The 18307-nt window shown below is 37.7% G+C and overlaps 1 protein-coding gene across 1 annotated transcript in view; it reads right to left on the bottom strand.

Annotated features, from left to right (window-relative positions):
• LOC127420803 (CUB and sushi domain-containing protein 2-like) overlaps nt 1-18307 on the bottom strand; it is a 491575-nt gene that overhangs the window by 403200 nt on the left and 70068 nt on the right. The window contains exon 3 of the mRNA XM_051663350.1: nt 15472-15584. Within this exon, the coding sequence (XP_051519310.1) occupies nt 15472-15584 (113 nt within the window). The remainder of the gene's footprint in view (nt 1-15471; nt 15585-18307) is intronic.

The following is an 18307-nucleotide window of genomic DNA, read 5'->3' as shown; positions in this document are numbered from 1 at the left end:
AATTGCCTTAAAAAATATCACAATATCCAATTACATCGTCCACCCTCCTGCCGAGGGTCGGTGAATTTTTTTTTTTCTTTTTTTTTTTTTTTTTTGGTTTATTGATTTTGGTTTAAATTTTTTATTAATTTATTGAAACATGAAAAAACATAAAAAAAAAAAAAAAATGCATTTCTAAATTCAAATTGAGCTTTAAACGAAAAAAGCAATAAAATAGCGTGATCAAAAAATTGGCCTGAGAGGGATAAGGCCAACCGGAGACGGCAGTGCGACAGAGAGAGAGTTACGGACAGCTTTCTGACACCCGTGTATGTGTGTGTTTGTCTTTTTGGTTCAGTTTATTGTTAAAATATTATTTATACTGTTAAGCCGGTTCTCACCTCCTCCTTTCCATTGAACTGTGTTACAATTACCTTGTGTTCCCAAAATAATGCTACTAAATGTGTTCTTATTGAATTTGTGTTTGTATTCCGTTTTGGTAATACAGTTAATGCTGCCTAAAGAAAAGAAAAGAAAACTCAATTTAGGTTCAAGGTGAATGTGTCTTGCATTACTTTATGATTTAATCACTTTCGTCTTTGTTTATTTTATACAAAGATATATATTGCTGAACCTGCAGAGTTGTGTTCACAATGCATGCCAACCAAGGGGAAATAAAGTGAACTAAACTCTCAGCACCTCCGGAGATAATTTGCAGCATTCTCACAGATGACATTATTCTTGCAAACAGTTTTCAGACAAATGAAACAGAGAGAAAAAAAAAAGAGTGAAAACTCTTTACATGCACTTGTTCCACATGACAATATATATATTGTACATATATATATTGATTGTCAACCTCATGAGGGCTAACTAAATATTGTTTGCGCTGTTTTATTTTCTATTCATTTTATATGAACTTCTGCAACATTATTTCCCAAATTTTGTACATGTATAAATATAGTTTAAAAGCCTAATTTGTGCGATTTTGTAATTTTCTAGCAATAAAATAAATACATAAATAATCTAACATATCTACTATTTCTAAAAATACTATTACTACTAATAATAATAATAATTTGTGACTCTACTGCTTTAAAAAAAAAAAAAAAAAAAAAGGACACCAAAGTGCAATGTATCTGTGGAAGTTGCACATTTATCAAACAACAGCAACAACAATCTCAAGTCCTATGTTAATTTGAGGGTGCACCACATTCCATTATTATCTGGAAGATTCAAAATTAGCCAAGCATAAACTCATTTGTCTGTGGTTATCATGTTGTCAGTCATGCAGAACAAAGCATGTGAATGAAAATAAACAAAAATATAAACAGAACTGAGAGGGGACATGAATCAGCTGAGCAGATGATGGAGAATGGGAGATTGGTAGAGAGAATCTGCTTCCATTCCAGTATGGCCCGGTGGCTCTCAAAAATGACATCTGCTCAGAGTACTGGGGTAAAGGTTTTAATGACTGGCTCAACAACAACAGCATGGCATAGACCCTGAGTGGGTGCAGGTCTGTTTCCAACCCCATTTGTTTGAATTGAAAAGCGTTTAATTGCTTCTCTGCCACACTTATATAGGAACTTATCGTAGGGTACATAAGCACAGGGCAAACGTGCTGTAAACACAGCAAAAGTGACATCAGGATAGCTCAGCATCACGCCTACACATATGACACTCATCACACATGCAGTCATTAGTACAATGTTTTTTTACAGAGCAAATATGCAGGATTAGTAACTGCCTAAAAATTATATATTTTTATTGTATTTGTGCCTTTTTGCCACTTTGGTAGGGACAGAGAGAGAGGAAAAGAGGAGTGTGAAAAAGAGAAGGAAATGGACTTCAAAACGATTCAAGCAGACTCAAACTCACAAAAGCATGTGCTTTAATCACTAGACCATGGTTCTGCCAGCAGCAAATGTTTCTGGATTGACATTACAAATTATATGTAAGGGATAATGTACAGTCATCTAGTCATTATAAGAAAATACTGTAAACCAAGACAGAGTCATTAGGATTTGGTTAGGCCTTGTTTCACCCTGAGGAGGTTTATTTTGCTATAATGACTAGATAACTGTACATTATCCCACTTATTACAGGGCTACTTAATAAACAAATAATAAAAAGGATATTGATTTGAGTTACACTTTTATTATGTAAGTAGAAACAATGTGATACGATGTGAGACTAGCACAGCTATGTAGGAAATTGGTTTCCTGGAGTCAACTATACAGATTAGCATTCATTATACTGAAATATTTGACCACAAAATGATGTGATTGACAGTGTTTACAGTAAGAGAGCCATGTAAGGATAGAATAGTATAGCACAGAAAAGGACAGGACAGGATAGGATAGGATAGGATAGGATAGGAAAGGATAGGATGCGCTGGTACGACAGGATACGATACGAAACAATACAATACGATGCAATGGAATAGGATAGGATAGGATAGGACAGGATAGGATAGGATAGGATAGGATAGGGTATGCTATGATATGATAAGATACAATATGAAACAAAACGAAACAATCTGATACTATGCAAAAGGATAGGAAATTATAGGATAAGATAGGATACGAAACAGTAAGGTAGGGTAGGGTAGGATAGGATAGGATGCGATACGATGTGATGTGATGCAAAGCGATGGAATGGGATGGGATAGGACAGGATTAGGATAGGATAGGATAGGATAGGATAGGATAGGATAGGATAGGATAAGGATAGGATAAGGATAGGATAGGATAGGATAGGATAAGGATAAGGATAGGACAGGACAGGACAGGACAGGACAGGATAGGATATGAAACTATTAAAACAATCTAAGTGGAAACAGAATCAACTATCATATGAAAAACCTACGTATATTGTGCACTTCTCTGCCTAAAATATTCAGTTATTCAATAAGTGTGGATTAATATTTCAAACCGCAGGTTTTCAGCCAAAGGAAGAGAACATGTTAAGGTGATTACTTCATATGAGGATCAAAATCCTGCATTCCCATTAACCCCTTCACACTTTAATCTCACACCATTCTCCAATCCACTTAAGAGAGTTACGGCAGTGCTACATATGTGCTTTTAGAGGACAGCAAGGAGCAGCATTCTCCCACATAGGGCACAACTACACTCTCTGATTGAGCGAAAATATCGATTAGAAAAACAGGGGGTCTCTTTAACAAGTCCACTCCTGCCTGTAGAGATGTATGTGTGTGTGTGTGTGTGTGTGTGTGTGTGTGTGTGTGTGTGTGTGTGTGTGTGTGCGTGTGCGCGCGTGTGTGTGTGTGTGCGTGTGTGTTAGTGGGGAGAGTGCTGAAACAGCTCTTTCATGCAAGCCTCTGTTAAACTCTCCTCATGGTGGGTATGATCTCAGTCGGGTCAAGGAAGTGAGGAAGAATCGAGCATGAATTACGATGAAGTAGGAAGCTTGATGAGACATAGAGACTAAAGCCGCATGCAATTCAGAGTATGCATCCGTACTTTCACATGATGCACTGAACTCATTGGAGAACTTCTTCTTGACCGTTGATGAAGTATTTTCTTTAGGTATGCAAGAGTGTAGGATAATAAATATTTGTACAAATTACATTCGTCATGTAAGCATGGTCCTTTGACCCATATATTCTTTGACCTATGATGTACTAACAAAAACCAAAAAAATAAATTAAAAAATAACAATAAAAACTATTTTCTTTTATGGCTGTTAAATAGTACAATTTAACTACAAACAACTACTTTCGCTGTATCTGTAGCACTTATACTTGAAAAGAGCCGCTCAACTCATAGTCTTTCACTGTTTTTTTTTTATTTTATTTTATTTTATTTATTTTTATTTATTATTATTATTATTATTATTTATGTTTCCAAATCTGATGGCTCCTCAGCTCCCGTGACCCAATAGGGTAGCAAAGCATCCACTGGTTGTATACTTCAGAATCTTGGCAGTTGAAAAAGGTAATCCGGCTATTGTTGGGCTTCTGTTTCATCAATTCCAGATTATGCGGCTTGATTAATTTTCATGAACAGTGCAAACAAACACATGCTTATAGTTTCTGTCTGCTTTTCGGCAACATTGCATTAGTTTCAGGGTGGTTTGCAAGACCATTGGCTTGCATGTGCACCGCAATAAATGAACTACAATCATATCAAATGTCTGCGGAGCCAGTGCAGTTCACTTACAGTATAATGTGTGGTGCAGTTAACTATACAAAACTACTTAAACGTAAGTACTGATTAACAATTCTGTGCTAAAGCAAAACTCAGTAATTACACATTTTGTCAAAATGTTGTTATTTTTATCTTTCATGTGACAGACAGATTTGGCTCAGCTATGTACAGAAATTGGAGTGAGAAAACTAAAGCAACTACAAAATTAACACTAAAACAAAGTTCATTTGAAGCCATTTTCTCAGTTTCAGGGTTTTTTTTATTTTTTATTTATTTATTTTTTTGGCTTTATTTGAAAGTAGACTGGACAAACCCAACGCATGAACTTGTGGTAGAGATAACTGATTAGTTGGTGCAACCATAATACAGAGTGTGTGTGTGTGTGTGTGTTCCGTGCAAATAGTGGTGGTTTGGTAGCATTTCAGTGTATGTGTGCATCTGTGCACAGGTGTTGCGTGTTTATCACTGTGAAATGTATTTGAGCATGTGTGCACAGGATTTAAAGCACAGTTCTGTTATTTTAATTTTTTGTACCAGCTCGGGCAGCACACACCAGTGAGTACATTCATCATAGTGATGCGTTTTAGTTAAGTGCTCCATTCACAGTGACTTTAAGAATAATGCTAATAATTAGCGGTGTGTCGTGCTAAACATTAAATTACGTGGAGTTGCTTGGCTGTGACCCAAGAGCAGAGGCAACCGAAAAAAACATTGTACCCTATCTCTCCCAAAATACCTCCCTCGACACAATACACTGCTTACCTCTGTAATCTCCACTCTCAGCGTTATTCCCAAATCGGAATAATGGCCCAAGTAAACTGCATTGCTGATTAAATGGTCCATGTTAGCTGCATTGCTGGTTAAAGCTGATTAAAGGTTCTGCTGTTTAATCTAAAAATCTCAAGCAAACCCTCATAATTATTCAAAGGTTTCTTGAATCATTGGTTTGTGACAGACTCATAAGTAAAATACCAAACTTACAAACATTAGAGAGAAAATGACCATAATCCCTGTTATGCTTATTTTTTATTTTTTTATTTTTTTAGAATCAACAAGAACGGTCGGTCTGCACCTTATCTCAACATTATTTTCCTTTGTTCATTTGTTATTCCAGTTAATCGGATTAAAACAGACCAATTCTATTCCTAGAAGTATTTTAAGTCTGTAAGCCATATAAATCCTGATACAAAAAAATGCATAAACACATAAAATATAATTGAGGAGCGATCAAGTTCATGCTGAGATGAGATACTTGCACAAATATATGATACAACAGAAGTGCCACTTCATGTGTAACCAATTACTGAATATCACTGAAATACTTGTGATGATTTTGCTGGCGACAAAATAAATATTTAAAAAGCAACATTGTCATTCCACAATGATTTTAATGCACTTTTTATTATAATACTGTTGCAATACTTCGTGTCTTGTGACTTGTCTCTGTTTTAAACTTCAGTAGCAGAAAAAAAATAAATAAATAAATAAATAAATAAATAAATAAATAAAATGTGGTAAATTCAATCATCTTCTGTGAATTCATTTAAATTGTACATTTTAGACAATCAATTCAGAGCGATTTAACGATTTTGTGGCATCATCTCTCAAACAAATTTATGGAAGTATGTAAATACTGTATGCAGGTATGTATGTGTTTTTTCTTTGCATTAATATGTTTTAGCAAAAAAATGTGTTGCTAAATATTGATATTTTATTATTATGCATTGCAAAATTGGTGTGCATAATTAAAAATGACTAAATATTATTGGTAATTTAGTCAAACAGTTTTTTATTGATCTTTACTATTTTAGTTCTCACATGAAACATTTTTAATCTACTTGGTTAAATGTGTTTGGTTGAAATCATGATTTCTCTAATAATAATAATAATAATAAATAAAAAAAAACTTTTCATTTCAGAGCATCAAGATTTATAACGATATTTCGAGAAATATATCAAGATTGACTTTATAAAGAATCATCAAAAGGCTTAAAAATCTGGTCTCACAGAATCACATTACTATACCTTCATTTTTGCTAAATTATTTTTATGTCACTCGTTGTACACATCACAACAGACTAAATGAACACCACACAGTTCTGGTGAAATGAACACTAGAGGCACTTAAACAACAATGACAATGACAAATCACTAGTAAAATGACAGATGATCCATTGATAAACACTTTTTATGTTACATTTTAATGTCCTTATAGACACCTTATTTAATGACACCACTGGTTAGGTTTAGGGTTTATGGTAGGAGAGCAGGTTTGGTTTATTTAAATTGCAATAGAGCATTAATCTTAAAAAACTTGTCTGTTTGAGAGAAAAAACTGAGTCGATTTTAGCATCACTCAGTGGACATTTCACCCCAGTACTGCTACTATGCATGCAAGGAACCATGTAATATCGTTTCGGCAAAAATGTTGCCTCAGTCATGCAATTTTCATGAGATCAGGCTGAAAAAATATTGTGATTTTTTAACCTATAGTAGAACCTGCAGATATTATAAGTGGTTTCATGTTAATTACAATAATAATTACAACTTCCGCATATCAATATTTCTGGCCTGTGGCGTAATGCCATTCAGATTTCAACTCATTTTGTGTCATCTATTCAGCCATCAACTAGGGAGATACAACTCAGTCATACAGACTTTCATTACAGGTTTAGATTGCTCTTCCTTTAGTTCAAGATGGGTTATCGCCAGAGCTAACAGAGAAGAAAGCGCAAGGTGCGTGAAACTAGTGGCTCCCCTAACGGAGAGTGGCAGCTGCATTCGGCCTGATTGAGAGCGTTAATTGATAGCACTGCTCATAATGCCCCTAATGTTTCACCATCACGCTGGGGGGCTTTTTCTCCGCAAGGATAAAGAGGAAGAATCCAGATGCAAAATGAAGACGCAGAGCCTTCATTTATAACCATTATCCTCCACCTCAACTCAGCCTCCTCAAAGAGAGCAGAGAGCACTACTGAAATTAGTGTTTTCTTTTTTCTTTGGATGGGAAATCTCACACTCAGTCTCTGGTGTACACTAAAACATATCTTGTCATTTGGTCCTCTACCTTGAGGACTTTCTTGCAAATGGTGTATCAATGGAAAAGAGTAACAGCAGATTAAGTGTGCAAACAAAATGTATAAGAAATGTACCAATTTTACAAAATATAAAATTAAGAAACATTGGACCTTCTCAATGATTCTAATGCAGTTTTTAGTACAATACTTTTTCAATCCCTCCACTTTCAACTTGCAGTGCTGAGACAAGTTTAAACAAAACCTGGCACTAAGACAAATTTACCAATATTTTGTGTCTTAACTTTTAGGATATAACAAAATATACATTACTAAACAGCTCTCTGGAAAACTTGATTCTGCAAAAATGTTTGGAAAATGACCACTAAACCCATGCAATGTTGTCCCAGGCAACCAAATTACTACATAGCTGTGTTAAGGGCCATTCAGACCGAACTTGTTCTTGTGCTTTAAACACTTGACTCAACACAACAAACAGAACTAGAATGCAGATGTCTCAAGGTGTGCAGGTGTCTCAAAAGTTGGCATTCTTTCAACCCTGACACACCTATAAAATATGTGGCACTCCTGCACGAGACGCTGAACAAAACAGAGAGATACGGTGCAACCACCTAAGATGTCCATCTATTGCATGTTTGCACTGAAAATCACTTAACAAATAATCACAGACAGATGCAAAACGTGTTCATTGTGAACAGCCTCTGAAGGCCTTTGTACACCAAACACAAATTTTCACTGTAATTTCTCACTGTGATTAAAACGAAACAATGATTACTATGAAGACATTCACACCTGGACCAAATATTCGCACCTGACAAAGTGATTTTTTCAATAATTGAGTGTGTCGATTATTTATTTATTTATTTTCTCGCCGAGCGATGAAATGCACTGACAAATAAAATTTAATTGGTATTGTTGTGCTATCATTTACAGTCACTGATGGCAGTTATGTTTTAAAGTACCTAGTAATGGGTCAGACTGAAGATGGGCTTTGCATGTTGGGATTTTTGTTTTATTGTGTGCATAGATTCTTGGAGTGTTTAAATGTTGTAATGTTTAATGTGTAACATGCAGGGATTTCAGCAAATGTATGACACAAGTGGATGTACACTGCAATAAGATCAAATCAAACATTTTAATAGTCATTTTGAGTGTGCATTACGCAATGATTTTTTTTTTTTAAATAAACACAAGTATATACAGTATGCGTGGCAGTGGCATATAATCACTTTTCCAAATGATAACTTGTTTTAACCGTTATTATTATTTTTTTGAAAAGGCATTTGTTGTCTCTCATGTCACTCCACGGTCTCTTTCATCTCATATGATGAAAAAAAAATCAATACTGTGTGTCCATTTAATTATTTGAAATTGACACAAGCCAACCTCAAACTAGCATCCATCATATGAGCACCCTAAGCTCAATGTGTCAGAGCACATGCACTAACCAACAAGCCAAAGATCTGACAGCGTCCATATTTAAAGATCTGTGTGCATTGACACAAGAAAAGATAATGCTTATATTATAATTAATTTAGTGAAAAGAATGAAGCTTTACATTATAATCAAATACAGGACAGAGTTGTCATTAATATATAAAGACAATTAAACTGTTGACTGGATGTGCTGATGTACTGTACTTGTTGATATGCACGGCTTACGCTCCTGTGAAGGGCAGTCACAAAGGAAATCGCTAAACAGCCGACTGTTTAGCCGAGGGCTATTTATAAGAGCTTTGGGTTTTCTCATTATTGTGCTGTCTTTACAGCACAGGGGCATGTGCTACATACATCACTCTTTAATTCTGATCCTGTTCAGTGTGTCAGCAGCCCACCTGAAGGTCATGTGACAAGTAGTGACACATAATTATGGCGATAGACCTAATTAGTCTGATCTGTATGGATAAGATAAGGCCTGTCCAAATTGGTGTAGGTCGTTCCTCAGGGATCTTCTGCATGCTCTTGGCCTCTGTCCTATTAACCTGTTCTGTCGCCCTGTTGTTTGTGGTGATCACGGTTTACGTTTGAATTGTTCATGTATCCTTGAGAATGTAAGAGTTCAATATCTTATAAATTACAAATCAAACCAAGCATTTATTATGTCAGATAACAGATTTCGCGAACAATCTTCTTGTCTGACAGTGCTTGGAAAACAAATAGTCCCACATCAAACTTACACATTTGGTTGAGCCGATGACGCAGTGTTAAGCTGGTTGAGATGCTCAAACAAAGATAAATGTTGTCATAGTAGGGCTGGGCGATAGGGCTTCAGAAATTATATAGCAAATTGACGATATCCACTATATATCTCAATAATTATATTTTTGATCTGAAATAGCACAAAAGGTTTTTTTTTTTTTTTCTTTAATCAGAGGAACCATCATTTCATCTAAACAGCCATTGTAGCCATGCAGAATTAATATTCCAAAGGCATTAAATAAAAATATATCTAAAAATAATGAAGGCCTGTTTCCTACAGTTTTTCACAAAATGAACACAAGGGAGAGTAAAATGTAATCATTTTCATTGATTTGCACGTTTATACATATATGGAAGCTTAATAAAAATCTTATTTTCCTTCATATATTTTTTCTACAACATTTTTCTTTGTGAATGAACAAGGTGTGCAAAAACTACTTCACTTATGTATTTATTTATTTATTTTTCTTTTTTCTTTTTGATACCAGATGAATATTGCATAGTACTAAATTATTACTGTGGAACCCAGTCAAGTTTATTATAATATAATACTGAATTATTATTATTTTCAGGATAAGCTTTGTTAAAGATACATTTAGATATTTCTGTCCTATTTACTTTTCACTATTCACACCAAACAGTTTTTTGTATTTTTTTATTATTATTATTATTTTTTTTTATATATATATATATATATATATATATATATATATATATATATATAAACTGAAAGTGCAGTTGTGTTTATTTCACCTTCACCAGGAGCTTTTATTATGAAATGGAAAGTGCAACGTTTGCTTGACAGTTATGAGTTTCGCATCTTGTGAACCGCTGTCAAACTCTCCTAAAACTGTTCTGCATTTATAGATTTGTATAATAACTTTATAGCGGTTACTAATGTTTGGAATTGTGCGAATGCTTGAACCTATAGTACTTCACAATGCAGGTGAATTGCGCTAAAAACACTAGTCCATGTGTCCCACCACCCCACGCATGCACACAGATCGGCGCATCTCTGGTTCATTCTGAAGCACACACAGACCATGTTTATCTGCCTTTGATCGCAGCCTTTGGCAGTTAAATAATCACATATGATTATATCTCCATTTTGAAGTTATTTTGATTAATTATACAGCCTTGAAGGATCGTGAAATGAGTCTACTGATGCACAGAGGTGGGTAGTAACGCACCACATTTACTCCGTTACATTTACTTGAGAAACTTTTTGAAAAAAACAAAAAACAAATTTAAAACCTACTTTTAAAAGTAGGTTTAAAAGTGGGTACTTTTTACTCTCACTCAAATTATTATTATTTTTTTTTTACTTGTACTATATAATGGCTGCCGTTCCTGTCATTAAATTACTGGGTTTAATTTTAGTTAATGTGTAATTTATTAAGAGATTAATGAATGGGACTTTTACGACAGTGAAATTTCACACAGCTGTGTGCGCTGACACAGACTTGTCACTCAAGTCATCAATGCTGTAGCATCAAACTCTTCAAAGTGAAACACTTCGCTCCACACAGTGAGAAAAAGAATAGTTTCGTCATACAATGCCTTCATTTAACACCAAGACAAGATGATATTTCAAGATTAAAATCACATCTTCAACTTAACTCAGCACATCAAGGTAAGTTTTGTCTCTACTGCTAACGTGGGCTTTTCTGTGTAATGTGATGGTAATTTTGAGGGTGATAATGTAACTGGGCTCTTATGACATCCGTTTTTAAGTGTAAATTTCTATATCAGTGCGCTTTGTCCCGCGTCTCGCATGTCATGAGCAGTATTTACGCATTTACTGGAAACTATTGCAGCTACTTCGGGCGGATTAACTGTATAAATCCATGTAAACATCCAAGTTAAGTGTAAATGCCTGCAACTGGAGCATGAACAAACAGCATTTCTGCGCGTGCACAGTGAGGGGCGCGAGGCACGCGCGTGAGAGATGTGAGGGTGAGTGGCGATCGTATGGCGAAGAGAGTGGCTGTGTCCGAAATCATTCACTCATTCATTCATTCACTATTTCCTATTTAGTGGATGGTAGGTAGTGCACTATATCTTAGCAGTGAGTGAACGAAATGAGTGAGTCAATTCGGACACTGACATATACACTGAGTGTCGGAGCTCTGGGGCTGTCACAGAAACAACGTCACATATTAACTTTTAAAATACTTGGGCCTTACTTGTTATTCTTATTAAATAATATATTAATACAATAAATCTTCATTCATTTTTAATATTATATACTGTGTGTTAATATAAAGAGTAAACACATTTTATCAAATAAAGAGTACATTTTATCTGAGTTCAAGTATCGAGTTCAAGTACCGAGTATGGCTGCTGCGTTGCGAGCTCCGACCCCATATTGCAGTTATGTTTGTTTTGACTACAAATCTTATGTTTTTTTTTTTTTTTTGTCTTGGATGTTGTCTGCCTTATTGTCTACGATAGACAAACACTTTTGGACATTGGTTCTGCAATAGCACACAGAAAACCAGACTTTAAATACCTCAATGCTGACCCGCTGTTTACAAACACGCCAGCAGAGCCCTTTGTCTGGGCAGCCCGGCCGAGGAAACGCAGCCAGAAAAGGGGAAGGAGAGCCGGCGTTCTCATCAAATTAAGACGTTGTGCAAATCCACCCCCGGTACACAGTATTCTACTGGCAAATGTTCAGTCTCTGGACAACAAGCACGGATCTCTTTCCATTGAGAGACGACAGACTGCTGCATTATCTGCCTTACAGAAACTTGGATGTCTGCGGAGATTCCAGACTCAGCCATCGAACCTGTGGGGTTCTCCGTGCACCAAGTGGACAGAGCGAAAGACTCAGGTAAAAGCAGAGGTGGCGGTGTATGTTTTATGATCAACAAATCCTGGTGCGATCAAAGAAACGAACATTCTATCAAGTCTTTCTGCTCTCCTGATCTGGAATTTCTCATGCTTCTGTGTTGACCATTCTGGCTACCGAGGGAATTCACAGTGGTCATTATCACAGCTGTGTACATCCCGCCACAAGCCAACACAGACCAGGCACTCAAGGAACTGTATGGGAGTATAAGTGAGCAGGAAACCATTCACCCTGAGGCCACATTCATTGTGACCGGGGACTTTAACAAAGCCAACTTCAAGTCAATAGTACCGAAATACTACCAACATATCAGTTTCAATACAAGAGGGGACCGGGTTTTGGACCATTGCTACTCTCCCTTCCGGGATGGCTACAGATCACTCCCCTGCCTGCCATTTGGCAAATTGGACCACTCTTCCGTTCTGCTTCTGCCTGCTTACAGGCAGAAACTGAAACAGGAAGCACCCGCCCACAGAACGAACCAGTGCTGGACGGACCAATCAGACTCTATGCTAAAAGACAGTTTTGATCACGTGGACTGGGAGATGTTCCGGTCCGCCTCTGATGATGATATCGAGGTCTGCGCTGATAGCATAACGTGTTTCATCAGGAAGTGTACAGATGATGTAGTGCCAACCAAAACAATACAGATCTACCCTAACCAGAAACCATGGATTAATAGCGATGTTCGTGAGGCACTTAATACACGAACCTCCGCTTTTAATTCCGGGAATGCGGAGGAGCGTAAACATGCCAGTTATGCCCTCCACCAAACTACCAGAGCAGCCAAATTCCAATACAGGGACAAGATTGAAGGACAGTTCAACACCACCAACACTAGAAGCATGTGGCAGAGAATTAATATCATCACAGACTTCAAAGGGAATAAAACTCTGCCGTGAACACCGCTGCCTCTCTCCCAGATGAGCTTAATACTTTTTATGCTCATTTTGAGGGAAATAACACAGCCCTCGCAGAGAGAGCTCTTGCAGCCGAAGCTACAGAGGTTAGTTCACTCTCCGTTTCTGTAGCGGATGTAACACGATCCTTCCAACGGGTGAATATCCGTAAAGCTGTGGGTCCAGATGGCATTCCAGGCTGCGTCATCAGAGCATGCGCGAACCAACTGGCTGGTGTTTTTACGGACATTTTCAACCTTTCCCTCTCCTTGTCTGTGGTCTCAACATGCTTCAAAATGTCCACCAATGTGCCTGTACCAAAGCAATCCAAAATCACTTACTTAAATGATTGCTGTCCTGTTGCTCTGACCCCCATCATCAGCAAATGCTTTGAGAGACTAATCAGAGATTACATCTGCTCTGTGCTGCCTGCTTCACTGGACTCACTGCAGTTTGCTTACCGCAACAACCACTCCACTGATGATGCCTGCTGTTTGTAGACTACAGCTCAGCATTCAACACCATAGTGCCCTCCAAGCTTGATGTGAAACTCTGGGCTCTGGTCTTAAACAGCTCTCTGTGCAGCTGGATCCTGGACTTACTGTCAGGTAGACGCCAGGTGGTTGAGCAACAACATCTCCTCATCACTGACCCTCAACACTAGAGCCCCACAGGGCTGTGTTCTCAGCTCACTCCTGTATTCTCTGTACACACATGACTGTGTGGCAACACACAGCTCCAATGCCATTATTAAGTTTGCTGATGATACGACAGTGGTAGGTCTGATCACTGACAAAGATGAAACAACCTACAAAGTGGAGGTGCACACTCTGACACACTGGTGTCAGGAGCACAACCTCTCCCTCAATGTCAGTAAGACAAAAGAGCTTGTGGTGGACTTCAGGAGAAAAGACAGAGAACACAGCCCCATCACCATCAATGGAGCACTAGTGGAGGGAGTCAGCATCTTCAAGTTCCTCTGTGTCCACATAACTGAGGAACTCACATGGTCCATCCACACTGAGACCATTGTGAAGAAGGCTCACCAGCGCCTCTTCTTCCTGAGATGGCTGAGGAAATTTGGAATGAACCACCACATCCTCACACGGTTCTAAACCAGCACTGTAGCGAGCATCCTGACTGGCTGCATCACCGCCTGGTATGGCAACAGCACCACCCTCAACCGCAAAGCCCTGCAAAGGTTGGAGCAAACTGCCAGACACATCATCGGAGGTGAGCTTCTCTCCCTCCAGGACATCTATGCCAGGTGGCGTGTGAAAAAGCTCGGAGGATCATCAGATCCTCCAGCCACCCGAGCCATGGGCTGCTCTCACTGCTACCATCAGGCAGGCTGCTATGCACTATATGAAATTTAATGGCCAAATAAAAGGCTCATGAAACTCATCGCAATATTCACGATATTGTTGAGTTTTATATCATCAGCAAAATCATCACGATTATATTGTGGGTATTCGATGTATCGCCCAGCCCTATTTCATAGTGCCACAGAGACACATTGTTGTGATTGTTATTTATTTATTTAATTAATTAATTAATTTCATTTTATTATTATTATTTTTTTTATTTTTTATGAAATGCATATTGATCTCGGATAGAAGAAAGTATAATACAAAAGAATAAACACTGTCCCTAAGACACACACACACACACATACAAATTGAGGCCTAGCTAATGAGAAATGGCATGTTCCCTACACATATATAAATGAACTGGAACTGCTTTATCATTTATACATCAACCTTATCAAATAAACCTGGTTGACCAGCAACCACAAGCAGCATCAGACTAGGGGACTGATGAATTCAAAGAAACACTGATCTGAACATATGAAACATACTTTAAATGCATGCCTATATAGAACACATTCATTATCGCTATTTAAATCAGACAGATTTGTTAATACAGAGCAGATCTAGATGAACTAATGTTCCCAGAGGCCTTGATACACCTGCCATCAGTATACTATTCCAATTAGATAATTAATCTAATTAGTGCAGATTCATTTTCATTGCTTATACTCTGAAGAAAGCATTAATATTACTGCTTTCTGGGTCATAAAGCACTCACATCAAAAGATATATGATGAGAAAATATAGATGGATTCTCTGCCTTTAAATTGGCCATGCACATTAGTACAATTAGCCTATGAAATGAAATAAACATCTACTCAGCTACACATGTTTGTGCACAAGTCCACTATATTTAATCATAGAGTTTGCCCAAAGAATCAGGGATTGAACATGTTACCACAAGTGAATGATTTGAAGGAAAGACCGAGACAAAGAAAGAAGATTAGGACGTGATACTTACCTTCGTATACTGCTTTGAAGCCCTGGCCGCTTACAGCATAGTCTGATAGCAGCCATAGTGTGAGCCTTGGGCCTGTGCTGACTATAGGGGCAGGAAGTTGAAACCCTGTCAACCTGAAATGCAGAAAAGGAACAAAATGCATGTTAACCAAGAGTATGATTATATAAATCCAACTATGTAGCTCAGTGTTTCCTACATAATTATGTGTTTGCTGTGGAGGAAAGGGGGGTGGCACCCAACCTGAGCTGCCTGTACTGTGATGTCATTATTGCATCATTGCCTGTACAGCGTGCCTGTGTGCACCAGCCCATTTCGAGCACTGACAATGACTTTTTGAGTCAGACATGAATGAAAGTTGACTGTTCAAGAAGAGAGTTAACTGTTAAATCAGTATCTAGGCAACTGAAACAGATTCAGTGAATGAGTATGATTCAAACTGATAACTCATCTCATAGAAGAGCTGTTGGTTCAAGGGAAAACCAGGTTCAAGGCTGACCTGGGACCTGCCCCATTCCCATTCCCTCTCTCACCCCTTCTTTCCTGTCTACACTCTACTTTACTTTTAAAATAAAGCCAAAATAAAAATAAAGAAATAAATAGTGGTGCAGGAAGTGCTGCTGTAGCTTAGCTTGCCAGCTGCAAATGTTTGAGCACCAAATAGACTGTGCTAAATTGACTGTCTCAATTTCGAGCTTTAACAGAATATAAAATCCTGCTAAAGCTGTTTACTGTTGTATAAAAGCTAGCAAGCACATCACAGGTGGTAAATAAGAGAATTCTGCACAATATTGGCCACCAGAGACCCAATAGTTCATGTTCCAATCATCAGAATGGTAGCTAATAAAACCCTTTACAGACCTATCAAAAACAATCAACAGAGCAGCTAAGGGACCCTATTACAGCAACACTGCTGTCAGCTCTATGCACAGAAATAGCAGTCTAACATGTGTTTGCATGTATAAGGGTATAGTTGACAAATGGACATGAACTTTTAGATGCTGTAACTATAAATCAAAAACTGCTGTAACTGTAAATCAACTGTATTTTTTTCTCTCTAGTCATTTTCAACAGTTATACGGCATGAAAAGCATTTTATATAAAAAGTGCAAGTACATATATTCCATATATTATTTCAGTGTGAGGTCATGAAAACTGCCGTCACTATAATTATAGTACAATTTTTAAAATGTTGTTTAAGTTTTAGACAGAGTACAGCATGTCGCACTGAAGGACACTATTTCAAAATGCAAAACAGTTGAAATGAGCAGTCTTTGCATCCAGTGACTTTAAAGCCAACAATGGACCTTAATCACAGTAATGCCATCTTTAAATTATGATGGAAATGACAAGGCAGTGAGGGATAGACTTACTCATCTCTTCAATGGGTAGTACAGTGGTTTACAGTGTTTTTGATCATTCCACTGACAAAACATTTAAAAAGCATCTTTCCAAGAAATATCAGTAGACGAAACCTAGAAAAAACATGAGTTGTGAAAAATGGCCACGTTCACACAGCAGCAGAATATGGTTGTCAGTCCTGTTTTGAGTGCTTAACATGGTTACATTCACACACAGTTACTTATGAGAGTGACAGCCGCATTCTATGATCGAACTGACGCCTGCAGATTTTCAGGACTCACAACACCATTCTCGACAAACCTGTGCTGTGTGAATGGTACCATACTGGATAACTAGTTGTTAGTCACATCATGTACAGTGAGAGCCATGCTGCACTGGGCATGAGCGTGTCTCGTGGGTTTCATGTGGGGTTTCGTTAACTCACAGAGATGGAGAAATGAGCTGCACGATCCGAAGATCCAACCGCTGTCTTCCACCAGAGCTGCTCGCGGGCACGAGCCACGCGACACAAATGCTGCACTCTGCACTCAGTTAAAAAGCATTCAAAGTTGGTTAATTATGGTCGGATCGATGAAACCGCGCCTCAATTAGACTAATTTATTTAATAACGTGGCGGCAATCATGATAAGACATGCCGGTGCTACGGATGTTGCCATCTTTTAGTCACTGTCAATATGGTTACAGGTTTTAGAATACGATTGTGACTTTGGTAGTTTGTTCATAAAGACCAGTTTCGAGCCACTACTGTAAGCTGTTGTATGAACGGGACATTTCAAGACTCACACCTGTAAGTATATACGGTTGTCAATCCCAAACACTGATCGTACGAACGTAGCCAATGAGATGTAATCTAGGCACTTTATAAAACTTTATTCAGTGGATGCAACTGAAGAGATTGCATTCCTCACAGCCTTACAGCTTCTTATAGAAATGTAAACTCAAGTTTACCTGGATTTAGGTCCCAAATCAAATTCATTCAGTGTGCATGAAAAATTGCCTGTCTAAAAATCAGTACACATTTTACTTATATAAACTAGACTAGCAAAATAGTGGAGCTTTAAAGTGCTGATCACAATTCACTTGTATGGACCTACAGAGCTGAGACATTATTCTAAAAATCTCTGTTTTTGTTCTGCTGAGGAAAGAAAATCATAGACATCTTGGATGGCATGAGGGGGAGTAAATGATGAAAGAATTTTAATTTTTGGGTGTGCTATCCCTTTAACACACTGAATAATTCAACATTAATTTAGCCAGTTACAAGGTAATATTGTTTTGACAAGACACTAATAACAGACGTACAGTGCTACGATCTGTAGTGTGTAGATGTATCCTGAGGGCTATTATTTTATTGAGTTGATTAGAGCAAAACAGAGCCTGCAGCTTCCAGGTGTGTTTGACAATTGTGCGTATGAGCTTGCATTTCCCCACAGCCCCAGTATGACCCATATAGTCCTCCAGGGTGTCAGTAGATCAG

Source organism: Myxocyprinus asiaticus, chromosome 30 (genome assembly GCF_019703515.2).
Source record: "Myxocyprinus asiaticus isolate MX2 ecotype Aquarium Trade chromosome 30, UBuf_Myxa_2, whole genome shotgun sequence".
Classification (NCBI taxonomy): Eukaryota; Metazoa; Chordata; class Actinopteri; order Cypriniformes; family Catostomidae; genus Myxocyprinus; species Myxocyprinus asiaticus.
The sequence above is the reverse complement of the archived record's forward strand: the minus strand, read 5'-3'. Positions and strand labels throughout refer to the sequence as shown.